Source organism: Littorina saxatilis, linkage group LG6 (assembly GCF_037325665.1).
Source record: "Littorina saxatilis isolate snail1 linkage group LG6, US_GU_Lsax_2.0, whole genome shotgun sequence".
Classification (NCBI taxonomy): Eukaryota; Metazoa; Mollusca; class Gastropoda; order Littorinimorpha; family Littorinidae; genus Littorina; species Littorina saxatilis.
This window is the reverse complement of record NC_090250.1, coordinates 20470870-20489144: the sequence shown is the minus strand read 5'-3', so window position 1 is coordinate 20489144 and position 18275 is coordinate 20470870. Positions and strand designations below refer to the sequence as shown.

The following is an 18275-nucleotide window of genomic DNA, read 5'->3' as shown; positions in this document are numbered from 1 at the left end:
TTTTTCATGTGATTTTGAGGTTTGTTTGAATTGCAAATGATGGTTTTAATAAAATATTCTAGTCTTTGAAACATCTTCTCTGTTTTTAATTTTTTTACAGGATTTCTTGTGACTGGAGTGTGTCAACTGTAACTCAGGACACAGTGATGGGTGTCTTATTTTTCAAAATACAAGGTCCATTTTAGAAGTTCCTCAATGAATCTCTTTTGGGGTGTAAATCTTACTTGCTGAGTAAATTTGAAGCAAATCAGTTAAGAACTTCTAAAGATACGTATGAAAATGCTGTGTCTCGCGTTATAGTTGACACACAGCTATGTTGATGCGTTTTTTTGTTTTTTCGCAAAAAGTAAAGCCCAAGTTATCTTTTTGGTTATGGAAATAGTTACAATATACAAAGTCAATTAGTGTATAAAGATAAGACAGTATTATTTCCAGTTTGGTTTTCAACCCCAAATGTCCCATTTTGGCAAGCACGTTTTGGCACAGGCTCATGTAGCCTACTTGCAGACACGACTGCCAACTAGTCTCGGTCAGCTCAAAATAATAATGACCGAGACTTTCAGTAATTCCTTCGCGTGACGTCTAACCCTCTTACGCCATAATGTGACGTCTTCAAATGACGAAATGTTAAAGTTTCTACCACAGACATACACACGCACAAACACACGCACGCACAAACACACGCACGCACAAACACACGCACAAACGCACAGACAGACAAAGTTACGATCGCATAGGCTACACTTACGTGAGCCAACTACCCAACGACGACATATGTTAAGCTCGACAGTTTCTTGTTCACGCGAGTGCATAAATTAACCTAGTTATTACGTGGTGTTTGGTCGGAGTTCGATTCAACTGAGTGATTCCGGCCTCCATTTTGTTTTACACAAACTCATGATGACGTCTGACATAGTTTGCTAGTGACGTGACGTGTCTTTTTGTGCATGATGTGGTGATCTACCTGATCTAAATTTAGATCCAAAAATAGGCCAAGACCAGCCGGGTCCGAGTACGAAATTAATTCGTAAAAAAATCGCAGTTCTTGACTCTTTGGGTGCAAGTCAATGAAACTTGGTAGTTCTTCTAACGGATCAGTAGCTGCCCGAGGTATGACTAAAAGCCCCAGGGGCTACGTGCGCCTGGATTTGACAAGTTCAGTACCTTTAAACCGGTCCTTAATTGATACCGAAGACGACTTCGCGAAGTATTCTTACCAATAACTCAGTGCTATAGCTCCGTGCAGCCAGCTCTGCCAAGAATACTTCACGTAGTCAACTTCCCCCGTAGTCAGGCTTCCTCGTTTGATGGAATAAACCAATAAAGAACAGTCGTGAATGCCATTGTGTCTGCATTGTATGGCTGGTGAAGAATATATATATCTCTACAGCTGGAGTGAACCTGTTACACCAGTACAAACGACACAAGAAAACCAAAACTTAAACAAGTCGCGTAAGGCGAAATTACTACATTTAGTCAAGCTGTGGAACTTACAGAATGAAACTGAACGTAGTCCGCCGCTAGTGCAAAAGGCAGTGAAAATGACGAGCCTGTTTGGCCCGCGCGGTAGCGGTTGCGCTGTGCTTCATGCTGCTTTACTGTACCTCTCTTCGTTTTAACTTTCTGAGCGTGTTTTTAATCCAAACATATCATATCTCTATGTTTATGGAATCAGGAACCGACAAGGAATAAGATGAAATAGTTTTTAAAACGATTTCGGAAATTTAATTTTGATCATAATTTTTATATTTTTAATTTTCAGAGCTTGTTTTTAATCCAAATATAACATATTTATATGTTTTTGGAATCAGAAAATGATGATGAATAAGATGAACGTAAATTTGGATCGTTTTATAAAACAAATATTTTTTTTACAATTTTCAGATTTTTAATGACCAAAGTCATTAATTAATTTTTAAGCCACCAAACTGAAATGCAATACCGAAGTCCGGCCTTCGTCGAAGATTGCTTGGCCAAAATTTCAATCAATTTGATTGAAAAATGAGGGTGTGACAGTGCCGCCTCAACTTTTACAAAAAGCCGGATATGACGTCATCAAAGACATTTATCAAAAAAATGAAAAAAACGTACGGGGATATCATACCCAGGAACTCTCATGTCAACTTTCATAAAGATCAGTCCAGTAGTTTAGTCTGAATCGCTCTACACACACACACACACAGACACACAGACACACACACACACACACACACATACACCATGACCTCGTCTCGATTCCCCCTCTATGTTAAAACATTTAGTCAAAACTTGACTAAATGTAAAAAACCGACATGGTAATTCTTACCAGTACACAGCTCGATATATATGACACAATGACATGAAGGAATACAAGAATAAATAAAACATAACACCACACCAAAGAAAGACGTAATTTCAAGGAACATCTATATATATATACGACTTGTGTCTGTCTGTCCGTCTCGTCTGTCTGTCTGTGTGTGTGTGTGTGTCTGTCTGTGAGTTCGCGATGCACGGCCAAAGTTCTCGATGGATCTGCTTCAAATTTGGTGGGCATATTCAGGTAGACCCGAGACAGGACACAACCTGGTCGATATTTCAACACGTGCTCTCAGCGCGCAGCGCTGAACCGATTTTGGTTCCACCTCAGCTATTTTGGTTCCACCTCAGCTACCCGGGCCCCCATACCGACACACCAAAGCCAAAGTTCTCGGTGGATCTTTTTCAAATTTGGACACCGTATTCAGCTACACCCCGGACACAATATCATCGATGAGATATTTCAACACGTGCTCTCAGCGCGCAGCGCAGAACCGATTTTGGTTTTTGTGTTCATTTCACCATTATAAGTAACTCTTCCTTATCTTCTCATCTTCTCCAGGTTTTCAGCGTTTACCTCCCTTCCTTCGTATGGTGCACTATAGTATGAGTGGTGCGTCTTCGGATATTCCCGGCGTTCTGTTACTATTTTTAGAAGGTCAACGCAGTGTCCAGAACGTAAATTGGACCCGTAAATTATCCTCACTGTAAAAGTGCAAAGGTCGAATCAATTTATAGCCACGCGAAAAATACACTGTCATCTATCTCTCTATAGATACGGCTTCTCTGTGTTTGTGTGTGTGTGTGTGTGTGTGTGTGTGTGTCTCTCTATGTGAGCAACACCTGGGGATTGTTCACTTCTGTTTGTGATGTGGTCTGGCGGCTTTTGTGTATTTGTATGTACTGGCCTTCCTTTGAGAAGCCATAACAGTTCAAAAGGGCTTACAGATAAGCTATAAATTGCTCAATCCTGTTTGAGTGGAGTTCGCCTCCAAAGGTGATTAACACGGTTACATTCGTCGACAAGGATGGGACTCGATATGGTCAGGAATGGCATTATGGCCACTGAATCATTTTCGTGCTGTTCCCATTCCACGAATCTGGGAGGGACCTAAGCTTGGCGGGTCCATTGTTCGGACCCGGCGAAGCCGGCGTACGGCTCTAAGTACTTCTTCCCGGCGAAGCCGGCTACCCGGCGAAGCGGGTATTCATTCTAGTACATCATAAAACTCTAAATATAGAGCAGTAGTACTTTATGATTACATAGTCGTACCAGAGATAAAATTCGTTGAAATAAATCTGCGATTGTGATTTGCAACCGGAAACAGCAATATCAGATATGAAAGGAGGACCTGGAGAAGACATTATCATTTGTCTCGCTGTCCGCTCTAACAGTATAGACGTGTGATGGACAAGATGAAGAAGATAAAAAAAAACTGATACACATGGTCTATCATAACTAAAATTTAGACCGAACTGACAGTACTTTTCAGCAGAAGCAAACTGTAGGCTTGCTGTCACAAATTAAAAGATATGGCACAAAGTTCAGTCGACTGAAAACTAGCAGTTTTCCGGCAAATAAAAGAATTTTTGTTTACAAAATCAAAGCAATTAATTAGAAGATACACGAATTGCTTTGTCTGTATGGTTAATTGTTTTATGTAGGTTGTACATTTAATTGTTCTATTCTGTATATGTTCTTTTGTAAAGGGCCTAGAGCCATAGGTTAGGCACTTACAAAATGTCCAGTTATTGTTATTACAGTGAAGTCCGGCTGTAGTGATAGACCCATATATAGTGATAGTCCGGCTGTAGTAATAGAATTTCTGGGTCCCGGTCCCAGTTGTTCATGTTCTTTGTTAACTTAGTCCGGTTGTAGTGATATTTTTCAGTCCGGATATAGTGATAGTCCGCTTGTAGTGATACTATTTTCAAGTCCCGGGGAAGCTAAAGTCCGGCTGTAGTGATAATGTTTGAGAGTAATCTCCCTTTACCAAAATGGCGAGCAAAAGCCAGCCACGCACTGTGCTTACCCTGAAGCGGAAAATTGATCTGACAATTTTTCATTCTAAGTGGCCCTTTTCTTTCTCTCTCTCTCTCTCTCTCTCTCTCTCTCTCTCTCTCTCTCTCTCTCTCTCTCTCTCTCTCTCTCTCTCTCTCTCTCTCTCTCTCTCTCTCTCTCTCTCTCTCTCTCTCTCTCTCTCTCTCTCTCTCTCTCTCTCTCTCTCTCTCTCTAAAACACACACACACACACACACACACGCACCCACGCACGCACGCACACACACACACACACACACACCGGCTGTTGAACTGCCAGGACGGGGGTAGGTTAACACAGGACATTTGCAAGCCTGACAAAGACGACAGAAGAAACGTCACAAAACGAAGTCAATAGTGGTTCCAAAATCACCTTGTTACTGTCTTGAGGCTAGTTTACCAAATGTGCCGCCGCATGTAGCAATAAAAGCTTTGAAGATATCACTACAACTACAAGCGATTGGCCGGATGTAGTAATAAAACCTACAAAAATAGAACTATAACCGGACGTCCGGATGTAGTGATAAAACCTACAAAAATATCACTATAACCGGACGTCCTGGTGTAATGATAGTCCGGATGTAGTGATAAAAAAATTTGGTCCCGAGGGCTATCACTACATCCGGACTTCACTGTATATTGAATGAAATATTTTAAAAAAAGTCTTTCATGCAAACAGTTAAAGTAAGAAAACCAACCCAAGCATGCACAGCAGGGGTAGCAATTGGCTTTGCTTGATACAAAGAAGGTAAAAAGAATTTAAGTAAAACGGAACAAAACGAAATACAAATTTGGTTAAATTTGGGTAAAAAGAATTGAAGTAAAAATGAACAAAATGATATACAAATGTGGTTAAATTATGCTGTCATTGACAAAAAGGTTTAAAATATGAATCATACAGATTTATACAATGCAGAAGTAATATTGACAATGCACACACATACCATGCACACACACACACACACACACACACACACACACACACACACACACACACACACACACACACACACACACGATCTCTCTCTCTCTCTCTCTTTCTCATACAAATTCCAAATTTCGTTCAATTTATAACTTACCCACACATATACCACACAACAATAACATATTAACCATTTTTACCCTGAAAACACCTTTAACTTTCAGCTCACCTCAACTATTTCAATGTTCTCAATGTTACCTCATAATCACTGCTAAAGTGGGAGCCTACTTCTAAGACATCTTTATTTAAGAGTAAACAGACACCCCTCTCGCCTCCCCCCCCCTCCCCTCATTAGGACCCTGCTTTCTATAACCGAGTACACAAAGCACAACAATCACCTGTGGAGGCAAAGTCTGCCAACCAGGGTGGAGAATTTTAGAGCTAATATAATAGCCCAACACAAACTGCCATTGGTACACAAAGGTTCCCAAGAGCATACAAGGTGACAAGGATAAGGATAAGGATAAGATTTTATATAGTCCATGAGGGTAACCTCACAGAAATTCGGGCTGCTTTCTCCCTGGGGAAAGCAAGCTGCCATACAGTATACGGCGCTACCCATTTTTTTTTCTTTTTTTTTTCTCCCCTGCATGCGTGTATTCATGTTTCCAAGCCCTGAGACTTAATGCCGTGTGAGATGGAATTTGTTTACACTTTATTTCAAGTCACACGGGTATATGGTGGACATTTTTATCTATGCCTATACAATTTTGCCAGGAAAGACCCTTTTGTCAATCGTGGGATCTTTAACGTGCACACCCCAATGTAGTGTACACGAAGGGACCTCGGTTTTTCGTCTCATTCGAAAGACTAGCACTTGAACCCACCACCTAGGTTAGGAAAGGGGGGAGAAAATTGCGGCCTGACCCAGGCCTGAACACGCAACCTCTTGCTTCCGAGCGCAAGTGCGTTACCACTCGGCCACCCAGCAGCTAGACCCCAGCACAAACAGAACTCAAAAATCGACAGGTGTCTAACCGGCGACGTAGAAGAAACGTCGAGCTACTATAAATAGCCCGCCCTCTTTGCCGACAACAAACTCTGCAGAGGCTGCTGTGAAGGGAGACCACTGTGGTACCATGTCACATTTTCCAAGATTTTCTGTTCATAACACCTGTAAGTGTACCTCCATGTTAGAACTCCCTCTCTAAAGATACAATTTTCACAGACTTGTTTGAGGTCTTAAAAGACCTTCCACTGCCTATGAGATCTTGGTAGTTTTCACAGGACTGCCCAATTCAGATTCATTGTCAGAGTCAAACAGCCGTTTCTTAGGTTCAGGCAAAAAGAAATCTGAATTCCTTGAATCCAAAGTGTCCCCTCCAAGGGATGCGTTTGAAACGTAGCTGTAATTCTGACTGCTCCGCGTTTCCCCTGAAACGTACGATCGTTGAGAGGGTGCACCCTCTCGGTTGACATCAGAGTTGAAGCCCATCCTGACTTGAGCACCTCCAGAATAAGGAGATGGAATGCTGCTAGCAGAGTTACCATAGTTTGTCGCAAAATGAGGTGGAATGCTGCCAACCGAGTTACCATAGTTGGTCGCAAAATGAGGTGGAATGCTGCCAGCAGAGTTCACATTGTTACCATAGTTGGTCGCTGTTGACAAATGTGGTGGAATGCCGCCAATAGAGTTCACATTGTTACCATAGTTGGTCACTGTTGACAAATGTGGTGGAATGCCGCCAGTAGAGTTCACATTGTTACCATAGTTGGTCGCTGTTGACAAATGTGGTGGAATGCCGCCAGGATTAGTACTGTATCCACCATCTGGGATGAGACTTCTTCCGCTGGCTACAGAAAATGGAGGCCCAGCTGACATGTGGTTCAAGGATGATGAGGGTAAATGTGACGGCATGGATGACAGGTGTGGTTTCTGACTGTACACAGCAGCAGAAGGAATAGAGGCCGAGGGTACTGCAGGTCTAGTGGGCTGTCCTGAAAACAAAAGCATTGGTCATAGTTAAGATCTTTTTTGACTGTGAAATTTGAAGAGATAAGTAATAATAGAGCTTGGCATTTGAAGTTTGACAATGACTTTTTTTTCTTAAAACTTTAAGACGGTCCTTCATTGAGCCAAAACTCAACTTGGCGAAGACTTTGCGAAGTCTTTATATGGAAAACTTAGTGCTAAAGCTTCGTGCAACAAGCTTTGCGAAGTGTGCCTCGTCCAGTTCAGGACAGGCAGAAGCAACAACAAAACAAGTCACTTAAAGCCATGTCAAAAAATGTTGTCAATATGCCGGCCTGAGAGAATAACAAGTCGCGTAAAGGCGAAATTACTACATTTAGTCAAGCTGTGGAACTCACAGAATGAAACTGAACGCACTGCATTTTTTTCACAATGACCGTAGTCCGCCGCTCGTACAAAAGGCAGTGAAATTGACGATCAAGCCTGTTTAGCGCGGTAGCGGTTGCGCTGTGCTGCATAGCACGCTTTTCTGTACCTCTCTTCGCTTGAACTTTCTGAGCGTGTTTTTAATCCAGACATATCATATCTATATGTTTTTGGAATCAGGAACCGACAAGGAAAAAGATGAAATTGTTTTTAAATCGATTTCGGAAATTTTATTTTAATCATCATTTTTATTTTATATTTTTTTCAGAGCTTGTTTTTAATCCGAATATAACATATTTATATGTTTTTGGAATCAGAAAATGATGAAGGATAAGAGGAATGTAATTTTGGATCGTTTAATAAAAAAAAATTTTAATTAAAATTTTCGGATTTTTAATGACCAAAGTCATTAATTAATTTGTAAGCCTCCAAGCTGAAATGCAATACCAAAGTCCGGCCTTCGTCGAAGATTGCTTGGCCAAAATTTCAAACAATTTTATTGAAAAATGAGGCATATGACGTCATCAAAGACCCTCGTCTCGATTCCCCCTCTATGTTAAAACATTTAGCCAAAACTTGACTAAATGTAAAAATGAACACACTGGCTTGTTTTTTTCACAAAAAAACGAAAAAGTCCTCAGCTGGCAAAACCCCTTCGACAGGGACAGCATAGACTGCATGAATTGCAATCCCAAAGTCCGGACAGGTTCCAAAATTTGACCAAAAAAGTCAATGAATTCAACTGAAAAATGTGGTTGCCACAGTGCAGCCTCAACTTTTATTAAACTTGGCCGAATCTTGACTAAGTGTTAAAAATAACAAATTTATTTTAAAAAAAGAGAAAAAAAAGTCAAAATTAATTCATTTACTTTTACTGATTTAGTCAATCTAAACTTGACCAAATGTAAGAGGAACAGAATAAGCAAAGGCTCAGGGCGGGGATGTAGCTCAGTCGGTAGCGCGCTGGATTTGTATCCAGTTGGCCGCTGTCAGCGTGAGTTCGTCCCCACGTTCGGCGAGAGATTTATTTCTCAGAGTCAACTTTGTGTGCAGACTCTCCTAGGTGTCCGAACACCCCCGTGTGTACACGCAAGCACAAGACCAAGTGCGCACGAAAAAGATCCTGTAATCCATGTCAGAGTTCGGTGGGTTATAGAAACACAAAAATACCCAGCATGCTTCCTCCGAAAATGGCGTATGGCTGCCTAAATGGCGGGGTAAAAAACGGTCATACACGTAAAATTCCACTCGTGCAAAAAACACGAGTGTACGTGGGAGTTTCAGCCCACGAACGCAGAAGAAGAAGAAGAAGAAGAGGCAAAGGCTCAAATGGTCTTTAAGTTTAAGCTGTAAATCAGTTATAAGCTTTGTTCTTGTTTCTTTTTGACTACTGATGAAGTAACCATGCCCTTTCAATTTGACTCGGGGATCAATCAAACAATAACAAAAGCTGAAAACACCAAAGCACACAACTAAACGAATTGGCAGTGCACCAAGGCTTCAGTTGTAAGACCCATGCAAGACATGTGTGGTTCACTTCAGTTCCTACTCAGGTGGATGAAGCGATGGGCAATGGGTGAACATGTTTAGGTCTTACCAGCATGTCTTGAAGCCAGCAGTATGGGATCAATGCCGGCACTCGCCGGACCACGTTCCATAGAAGCGTAGGTCCTATCAAAGCCGTCAGCAGGGTTAGGAACTGATACATGAGATACAGAAGAAGCATGCTTATAGGGGTTGACCCGCAGGCTACTGAAGAACCCGTGTTCCCAGCCGCTCATGGTTCCATTGGTTCCTGCACCATACGTCCATCCACCGTTTCCATGGACAGTTCCCATTCCCATACCATTACCCGCTCTGCCAACATGCACAGTCTGACTAAAGTTTGGTGCCTCTGCTGTGCCAAACTGGCCGCTAAACACTGTGTTGGAATGAAATGTACCTGCTTGTGTAGTGCTGGTGGCAGAAGGCGAGCTGTGGATTTTCCTTTCTGCACGATTGAGAAGCTTCAAGCAGTCTGAAAGTTCCGGGGTCATGGAAATGTCAAGGTCGTTCAGCTCTGTTTGGATGCTTTGTGTTTCGTCAAGACCAGGTCCGTCCAGATCAAATGAAGAACTTTTGCCTTTGTTTGTTGCCTTGTTCTGTGCTGCACCAGGTTGACGGCTACCTCCCTTTGCATAGCCTGCAGAGTCGTGCTTTGCGTGAGATACCTTCTCCTCAGAGTCAGTGAGAGAGCGTGGAGTGGAGCAGCCGGGCTCACTCAGGTAGCTGGAGTCGTTTGTTTCCGCTGCCTGTTTCTTCTTGTCCCCGCGACCATTCCCTTTCTGTGGCAAATGTGTTGGAAGTAAAAAACCATCTCGGTCAATAGCTGAGGGAGGAATTCTGCTAGAAAACTGATCATGTGCACCGTTTTCTTTTCTACTTTCCGGCTTTGCGGACTGTTTACTGTTCAAGTGGTCAGCAGCTCTTACAGTCCCGTCACTTAAAAAATCAACGTAATTTTCAGTTCTGGTTGACGATCTCTCTGGAGACAAAGCGGATCTCGAAGACTGTTTACCCAAAGGTGTTGAGGTGAGAGGGCTTGGTACCTCCAGATCAAAGGAGGAAACGTCACTCCCCTTCTTTGCATCCGCACTGAACTGAACTTTCTTCGTTGGAGTCCTATCCTTGTCGCCGGAATCAAACTTAGAGAACACTTCAGTTCTTTTCATGATAGACTCTGGCACTGCCCCGGATTTAGACACGACTTCCACACTTGCGTCATCGTTGGAAGACAAATAATTGTCCTGATCAGCCAAAGCTTGTAAGAGATCAGCACCTCTTGACTGAATGACATTTTCCGCAGACTTGAGAGAGCCTGCCGTGAACAGCTGACGTTTGACTTTCACAGAATGATTTTCATCAACCACACAGTCTGCTTTCTGTGGCACACTGTTCAACATACGACGTTGAAGAGATGTAAAGGGATCTGAGTGGAACCCGTTAGCTTCAGCCATGCTGGTCAAAGAAGTCTTTTGCTGCCAGTGTGGTTGGGACTGAGCTTGGCTGGACATCTGTCGCTCCAACACCTCATCATGTTTGAACGTGGCTTGCTGGTTCTGCAGCTTTTGCTCCAGTTCCTCTATGTAACTGTCGCTGCGTTCCAACGCACTGGTCAAACGCTGCACCTCTTTGCGCTGCTCTTCCAGCTGGGACTCTAGTGTTGTAACTGTTATTCGGCCGTATCTGAAAAGGGAGGATAACTAGTTATTCAAGGTCGGTGCGTTGCAAGATTTTAACATTTTAATACGCTTCATCAAAGTTTTGATAGTACAGTGAAACATTTGTTTTATAAGACCTTCAGAAATCTCATACAATGAAGTCTTGTAATAGAAGGATTCATAAAATGGAGGTAAATTTACAGAGTTCTCAAAGAACAAATCTTGGGAAACAAGGTCTTAAAACAGAGGGGGTCTTAAACTGGAGGGTCTTAAACAAGAGGTTTCACTGTATATCATTGTCAAGCCTCTCAAAAACCAAAACCAAACAATGTGGTGAAAACCATGATTGAAGCTCAACAACCATAAAGGGCCACCCCAGGACTCGCTCCTTATTTCCCTGACAAAGCCATACATGTTTGTGTACAAAACCTGGTGTACATCTGCATTCATAATAAGCAAACATGTGGCTATGAAGTTTCACAGTAACACCCTCAATCCCTGAACTGGTGCTGCAGAACAAAATAACCATAAACCATAATGTGAAAGAGAGACTGCCCACTCACTCCTAGGCAGTTTCATTTTGATACAAAGCCAAATCTTTGAGAAATCATGCTGTGTTATCTGTTAGAGATCCTATTTTGGTCTGCCTAACTCCCCCCCCCCCCCCCCCCCAATTTTTTTTTTAAACATTCAGCTGAACTTACACAACTAAAATATCCTCTCCCCCTTTCCTTCAAAGATAATTGACCTCGGCTTTAAACTCGGAATTAGACATAAATTTCCTTGAAGTCTAAATGTGTACATACTTGACAGGAGATCTGCTGGAAACTTCTTCTCGAAGCCTTGCCTTTACATGCTTGAGGTTGACATTTTCTTCTTTCACTGTTTTATTTTCCTGAAGAAAAAAACCCAAATCAACCTGTTAGAGGAAACAAGAAAACAGAGGAAAAACAAAGACAAACATTTTCAAGCTCTATTAGCCCAAAACACAAAACTGAATATAACTCAATTTGACACTATGTCTTCTGAGGACAAACTGTAAGTCTCATTTTAAAATATTTTATGGTTAAAATATATTGACAGGATCCCCACACCAACACACAAATTGTTTGTCTCACTAAAAGCAAGGGTACTCACTCTTTCACAACCCATACAAACCTGAATGAGTTATTTCCGCAATCATAGTCTATTAATAATTAACAAATATTTGTCCTACACATACACACACAAACAAACAGAGGTGGAAAAAATATTGTGTACCTGTTTCAAATTTTTAATGTCCTGTTTCACTTTGTCATAGAGTGTCTGCAAATCTTGCAGCTTTGCGGTCAGCACTCCAAGACGATCGCAGTCTTGACTGCCGCTGCTGGGCCCAGTTTTGGGGTTGGAAGAGAGCCGTGACTCCAAGAGACTGTTCTCCGTCTTCAAAAATGTCACTTCACGTTGGAGTTGCTCAATAGAGTCCTGTCAGGGGCAAACAAAGGCAGTGAATCAGTTTCATATCCATATACAGTGCATAACAAACAAACCAAATCTTTGTGGTGCATCACAGCGATTTTTTTTTTCCTCGTGGGATGCAACTCCAATGTGCTACATGTTTATGGCCGTTTCCCCCACCATTTTGATTTAAGCAGTTACACTCCATTTTTTAGGAATGCATGTTGTTTCCTTTTTTGTTTGTGTTTGATTCTACTACCCACCCAACTCTGGATAGTAGGATTTCTTCATGAGAACTTGATCTTGTACTTGTGTGTACAGTAGAAGGGGGATAACCCATTAACAGGTGTGTACATGAGTTGACCTGGGAATTCGGACAGATGGGTTTCAAACCTCAAACCTTCCACATGGAAGGCTGATACTATTTCCACTATATGCAATCCACCTCTAGTCTCTTGGTACTGGTAGCTCCTTAAGCTCTAACTTCTGTTAGATAAGTTTTACCTGTAAAAATTTCTTCAAATCTAATCCTTTTTAAAGAACATACATTCTTCAAAGTAGTTTGTCTTGGTTTAAGTTACCAGCCTGTCACAGCCTAGCTGTTAAAATTTAATAATATGCATAACTTTCCGTACTTATAGACTGCATTTCTTGTAATCTATAAAATCTGTTTAAAGAAACCTGCAACAGTAATGCCATTTACACATGTATCATAAAATAATGGCAATGTCATTCATCTTTTGTTTTACATATCTGAAAATGCAGTGAAGATGTAGTTTTATATTTAAAAACTGTAGTTTTATCTCCTCAGAAAAAAAAGTATCCTCACCTCATAATCTTTGTAAATCAAATCAAAACGCATTTTTCGCAGTTCTGGTGTACTTTTCATCTCCTCTGCTTGGCTATGGCCACCTGCAAGTACAACATTAATTTGTAAATTATACATCTACTTTTTAAAGGCTAAAAACACATGAGAACACATAACAAAATAATGAAAGAAAACCAATGAAAATCCTTCCTTTTCTACAATGATATCCTTTGCAGCATGGGCATGGAAAATTAACTAACGGTAATTAGGCTGATTTAGATGTGCAACAAACTTCGTTTTGTTGCTACTTTTAGTAGTGAAACTTCACACATGACGACTGATTATCAGCAAATGGAAATTCTGTTTGCCAAGAGAAACAAAATGTGTAGAATTGCCAATTCTGACAAACTTCTGTTGCATTTTACAATCAAATAGGCCAGCAGAACTGTAAGTGTTTTACAGTGGTACCTCTGCATAACGACTTTGAAAATGTAACCGAAATTTGGTCGTTATATGGAGGGGTCGTAACATGGAGGATTGTTTTGCTACGTCCGGGTCCGTCAATGATCCGGAATGACATTGGTGTTTTGATTGATGCCGCCCACAACGTAATGTTATTCTTTCCTTAAAGCAGCAGTTTTGAAAGAATGTCTGCTATGTGCTACAGCGACGCGTTCCTCCAAGTCTGTTATCATTAGTTATCAACACCCAGCTTCCCTATGTCCATAGGCTAATTTACAGGCCGTCTCCAATTTCACACGAAGACACGAAAGTGAACGAAACAGTGACTTCCCCTTTTTTCTCAGTCTAGTAATCAGAGATACCACCATACTACTGCTTATCTAAACAGTTCCAGAGACTTGTTGGATAGAGGGTGTGAGTGTCAGTTTGTGCATCTGGAGGTCATTAATCAAATCTTCGTACTCGCAGAAAAATTCCTCCCGATCTTCGCCTTTAAACGATTATGGTAACCTGTTTTCTATTCAATTAATTACCCACACAGTTTTCTTGCTTGTTTAATGAAGCCCTGTAACTACTCGTGGGTTAAGGTTTGAAATAAACAAACTGAGGTCGAACGAAAGCATGCGGTCCCAAAACATACACATCGATGTCGATACCAGCTACTAATCATAATCATACGATACCCAGCAACGATTTGATTAAAAACAAAGAAAAGTGTCCGTAACGCAAGGAACAAAACAAAAAAGAACCGCGGCAGTGTGTTGAAACTGATGTAAAATTGTAACCAAAAGCGTCAGTTTTCACGATGAAACTTGACTCGCTCATTCAAGGGACAACTGCACTACGGACTGTCCACAGAGTTGAGTAATTTAGGACACTCCACTGCTCACCTTCAAACTTCACTGACGGGATTCTGAGGAGAATTTATTGATTCAAACGAACGCGTTGTTGTATATCACGTCATTCGGTCACGGATCGGGGAAAACCAAGAACAGTTCCAGATTTCAAAACCCATGTTCGTCGGCCGCCATTGTTAGCTAGACCGAAAATGTTTACACGCGCTTTGCATACGTACATCGCAAAATTTCATGACGTCACCACAACTTTCGGTTTTGGTTCGATGTTCGGATTACTTTCATAACGTTTCTGTAACTTTGCGTGTTTAAAAGGTAGGAGTTCCTGCACAGTTCTTTGCAAAATGAAGCAGACATCTTGCGAATGACCATTATCTATTCAAAATAAAGTAATGAACTGAAATAGAAACGAAAAACTATGGCTTCAGCCGTTTGCGTGCCGAAGTGATCTTGTACACGGACAGGATTTCAGCATGTGTTTGTGTCCGTATCGCTTACTCACTCGACTGGAGATATAAGTTAGAGTAAACGAAACCCGTGATAATTTTGGGAAAAGTCGTTATAAGTCCACGTATGGACGGTCGTATGTCGTATTAGAGAGGGGGACGTAATATGGAGGTGAGAAATACTAAGACAAAGAAGGAGAACAAATCCGTCAGAAAAGTCGCTCGTAATATTGAGGGACCTGTAAAAGAGAGGGGTCGTAAAGGGAGGTACCACTGTAGTAAGTTATACAGAATCCTCCCCTTTCCCATCTCAAAACTTCCTTTTTTATGTTAAAAAACACTACTCATGTCTTCAGGAGAGGAAGGGGGGAATTGAATATTCAGCATACCTCTAATGTGCTGGACAGGATTGTTGTGGTCAATGGAGACCCTGCAAACTGGACACTGCCGACTTTTCTCCAGCCACATGTCGATACAGGAGCTACAGTAGACATGGAAGTTGGAGCACAGCACTGGCTGCTTCACCTGAAACAGGATAGATTCAGTCCTCACATCACAGATAAACTAAAACAATTGTAGCTTTGAAATTCACAAACGTCAAACCCTTGCACTAAAAAGGTAGAGGTACTCAGGTAGTCCCATAACCATTTTTGGTCATACTCATACGGGAGCGGGATGTTAAAGGCACAGTAAGCCTCCCGTAAACCATCACAGAGCTCCCCGAGCGTCTACATACAGTACAAGCATACTTCCATTTGAACGCTCACCGAACGGGAACATCCTGGCTGCTTTCTGTCGAGCGTGAGAAATTTTCAAAGAATTTATTTTCGTCGACTTGCTCCTCTACAACAATGGCGCCTCGTTTTGGTGCTGGACGGCTGTTATGAATATTCAATACCGGAAATCACGCCCGAACAGTAAGCCTCCCGTAAACCATCACAGATACTGTCAGACTTTTACACACAGTACAAACACCCTTCCATTTGAACGCTCACCAAACGGGAACATCCTAGGTGCCCTACGTAAAGAGCGAGCAATTTTTAAAGAATTAATTTTGCAGATTGTCTCGAACACTTTTTGGACCCATCCTGAACTCAGGTCAAACATGAGTTACTTCCCTTCGGGTCTCATTTTATCGATGTAAACTGGCGACAGCCGTGAATCGATGATTATCAAAATGTTTTTGGACTGTGGTGCGTTTTTGCGCTAGACCTAACTTTTAAAATCTAAATAATAAATTGACAGCTTGTTACAAAAACATTCTTTAATCATAAAAGAATTCTTTTTTCATCAAGACAAGACCAGTACAATTCGAAGTTGTAAAAGTTTAAAAAAAGAAAAGCCCGGAAGCAGGGTCACGCAAGGGTCGTAGCAGACGACGGTTTATGCATATCACCGTTCCTCTCAACAGTCAAAAGCCATCGCTAGAGTTCTTGTGAACCACAGCCGTTTGTTTCGTGCATAAAAACGTGCTATTGTAAATAAGCTCACATCGAGTCGCATTCAAATGACTAACTGACGACTACATTGTGAAAAAGGGAAACTGGATCACACGGGTTCACGATGGCTCAGGGGTAAGATTAAACCATGCAAAAATAAATTCTTTGAAAATTGTTCGCTCTTTACGGAGGGCACCTAGGATGTTCTCAATCGGTGAGTGTTTAAATGAAAGGGTGTTTGTACTGTGTGTAAAAGCCTGACCGTATCTGTAATGGTTTACGGGAGGCTTACTGTGCCTTTAAAAATCTCAACTACTCAATTGGGTCAGCTTTATTAGGGACTGGGAGTGGGAGGTGCCTTCCCGCTCCCACTCCCTAAATTAGTAAATATAGTCAGGTACCCATTTCCACTTTCAGCCGGGAGTACTGGGGAGCGCTCAGATATATATTTGTATTTGCCCCTGGTGGGAATCGAGCCCACAACCTCCAGTGTGAGAGGTAAGCGCTCTAACCACTGAGCAACTCCGGCTCTCACTACACTACCCTTACACTGAAGTTACAGTGAAACCATAATTTGTACAAGTTCTTAAAACTGCACTGAGAAATTATGCTGCATTTTAAATGCATAGACACAAAGCTATGTAAGGTCTACGAAACACTTGGACATTCTAAATAAAAGGTGCCAGGTGAGGTCATTTATCAATATCAACTATCACGTGGTGAACTTACACAACAGGTGTTACACTTACATATGTTGCAAAAATCACGCTCAAGATACTAGTTATAGTAAGACTTCATGATGCACAACTAATAGACTGTATGAAGCAGTCACAAATGAATCAGTGGACATAACCTGTAACACTGACAATATTAGATTTCTCATTCAACCAGCTTTCTCATTCAATGTTTTTATACATACCTGAGACTGAAATGTTGTTTCCTGGTCAAATTAAACTTTATTGAATAAGTATACTTCTTTTATTAAAAGAAGTATACTTATTTTTAAGGGAGAAAAGCATGTAAGTTTCTTGCAAGTGAAGAAAACTGGTGGTGAAATTCAATAGATTACACCCCAAAATTCTGTTCCTTCAAAAAAGTGCACTGGCTGGTTACGTCCCTTGAATGAGAAGGAAAGGATTTTACGATGCAGCAAATTTCGAAGTTTACTTTAAATACCATTTCTTGGTGTTTTGTTTTTTGTTAATGTTATTGAATGAATTTGACCCCATGAAAGTAAAGTACCCCATGAAAGTAAAGTACCTGCGGTCGATCATCAGTACTACGGAAGGGAGGGATGCTTATCAGTGGGGAGTTTATACAAGATCAACAAGGCCGAATGGGAAACCTGGTTGAATGAAAAATCTGGGCGCTACACCGGTCCCACTTCTAAACGTGCTTGCCAACAAAGCCAAAGGAACAGTCCAGTCGGGACGACCATCGTGAAATACTCAAAATGAGTTGCTTCAATGCAACCAAATACACTTAATAGTTCAAAGATTCTTACCATGCCCAGACAAATCTGGCAAGACACTGGAAGGGTGCAGACTGTAGCCCTAGAGGACTTGCCCTGTCTTGCACTACCCTTCCACTCTACTTCGTCCGCCATGTTTGTAAACAAGCTACGAACGCATAGAATATTCGCTGCGAGGCACCGCGAAGATTGTTTTTTAAAGTTATTCACTTATCTGGATGTGGTAGTGAAATTTCTAAAAATTCATAAATGGAAATAGAAAAAAATAAATCCCCTTCAGAGTCTTTTTTTTCCTCCTGACTGAGCCTTCTAAGTTGACAGTTTGTACTGACTGGGAAAGGACCCCTACAGGAGCGGATCCAGGGGGGATTCCGGGGTTTCCGGACCCCCCCCCCCCCCCCCCCCAGCCTAAAACTGAAAAAGAGAAAGAAATGTATGGCTCAGATTGCACCAGATTGCTCCATTTTCCTTGATTTTTATCAATTTTTTCCGGGGGGGGG

The 18275-nt window shown here is 41.5% G+C and overlaps 2 protein-coding genes across 3 annotated transcripts in view; one reads left to right on the top strand and one right to left on the bottom strand.

Moving 5' to 3' along the window:
* Nucleotides 1-18275, top strand: part of LOC138968738 (folate receptor gamma-like) — a 376265-nt gene that overhangs the window by 328784 nt on the left and 29206 nt on the right. The window lies entirely within an intron of this gene.
* Nucleotides 5123-17918, bottom strand: LOC138968719 (uncharacterized). Of its 2 annotated transcripts, none has more exons than XM_070341351.1 (7): nucleotides 17809-17918; nucleotides 15255-15390; nucleotides 13125-13207; nucleotides 12119-12322; nucleotides 11665-11753; nucleotides 9256-10883; nucleotides 5123-7258 (listed from the first exon to the last, which is right to left on the bottom strand). In XM_070341351.1, exons 1-7 carry the CDS (start codon nucleotides 17908-17910, stop codon nucleotides 6522-6524), a joined length of 2979 nt encoding a protein of 992 aa, XP_070197452.1. In that variant the 5' UTR covers nucleotides 17911-17918; the 3' UTR covers nucleotides 5123-6521. The 2 variants fall into 2 exon arrangements, with proteins under 2 accessions (XP_070197452.1, XP_070197453.1); XM_070341352.1 differs by having other exon boundaries at nucleotides 9601-10883.

Excerpts from the sequence above, each read along its gene's own strand:
- LOC138968719 (XM_070341351.1), bottom strand. The coding sequence starts at position 17,910 with ATGGCGGACGAAGTAGAGTGGAAGGGTAGTGCAAGACAGGGCAAGTCC. Across the intron at positions 13,208-15,254 it reads TCCTGTCCAGCACATTAGAG|GTGGCCATAGCCAAGCAGAG; the intron begins GTATGCTGAATA and ends TTGTACTTGCAG. Across the intron at positions 7,259-9,255 it reads GCTGGCTTCAAGACATGCTG|GACAGCCCACTAGACCTGCA; the intron begins GTAAGACCTAAA and ends TTTTGTTTTCAG.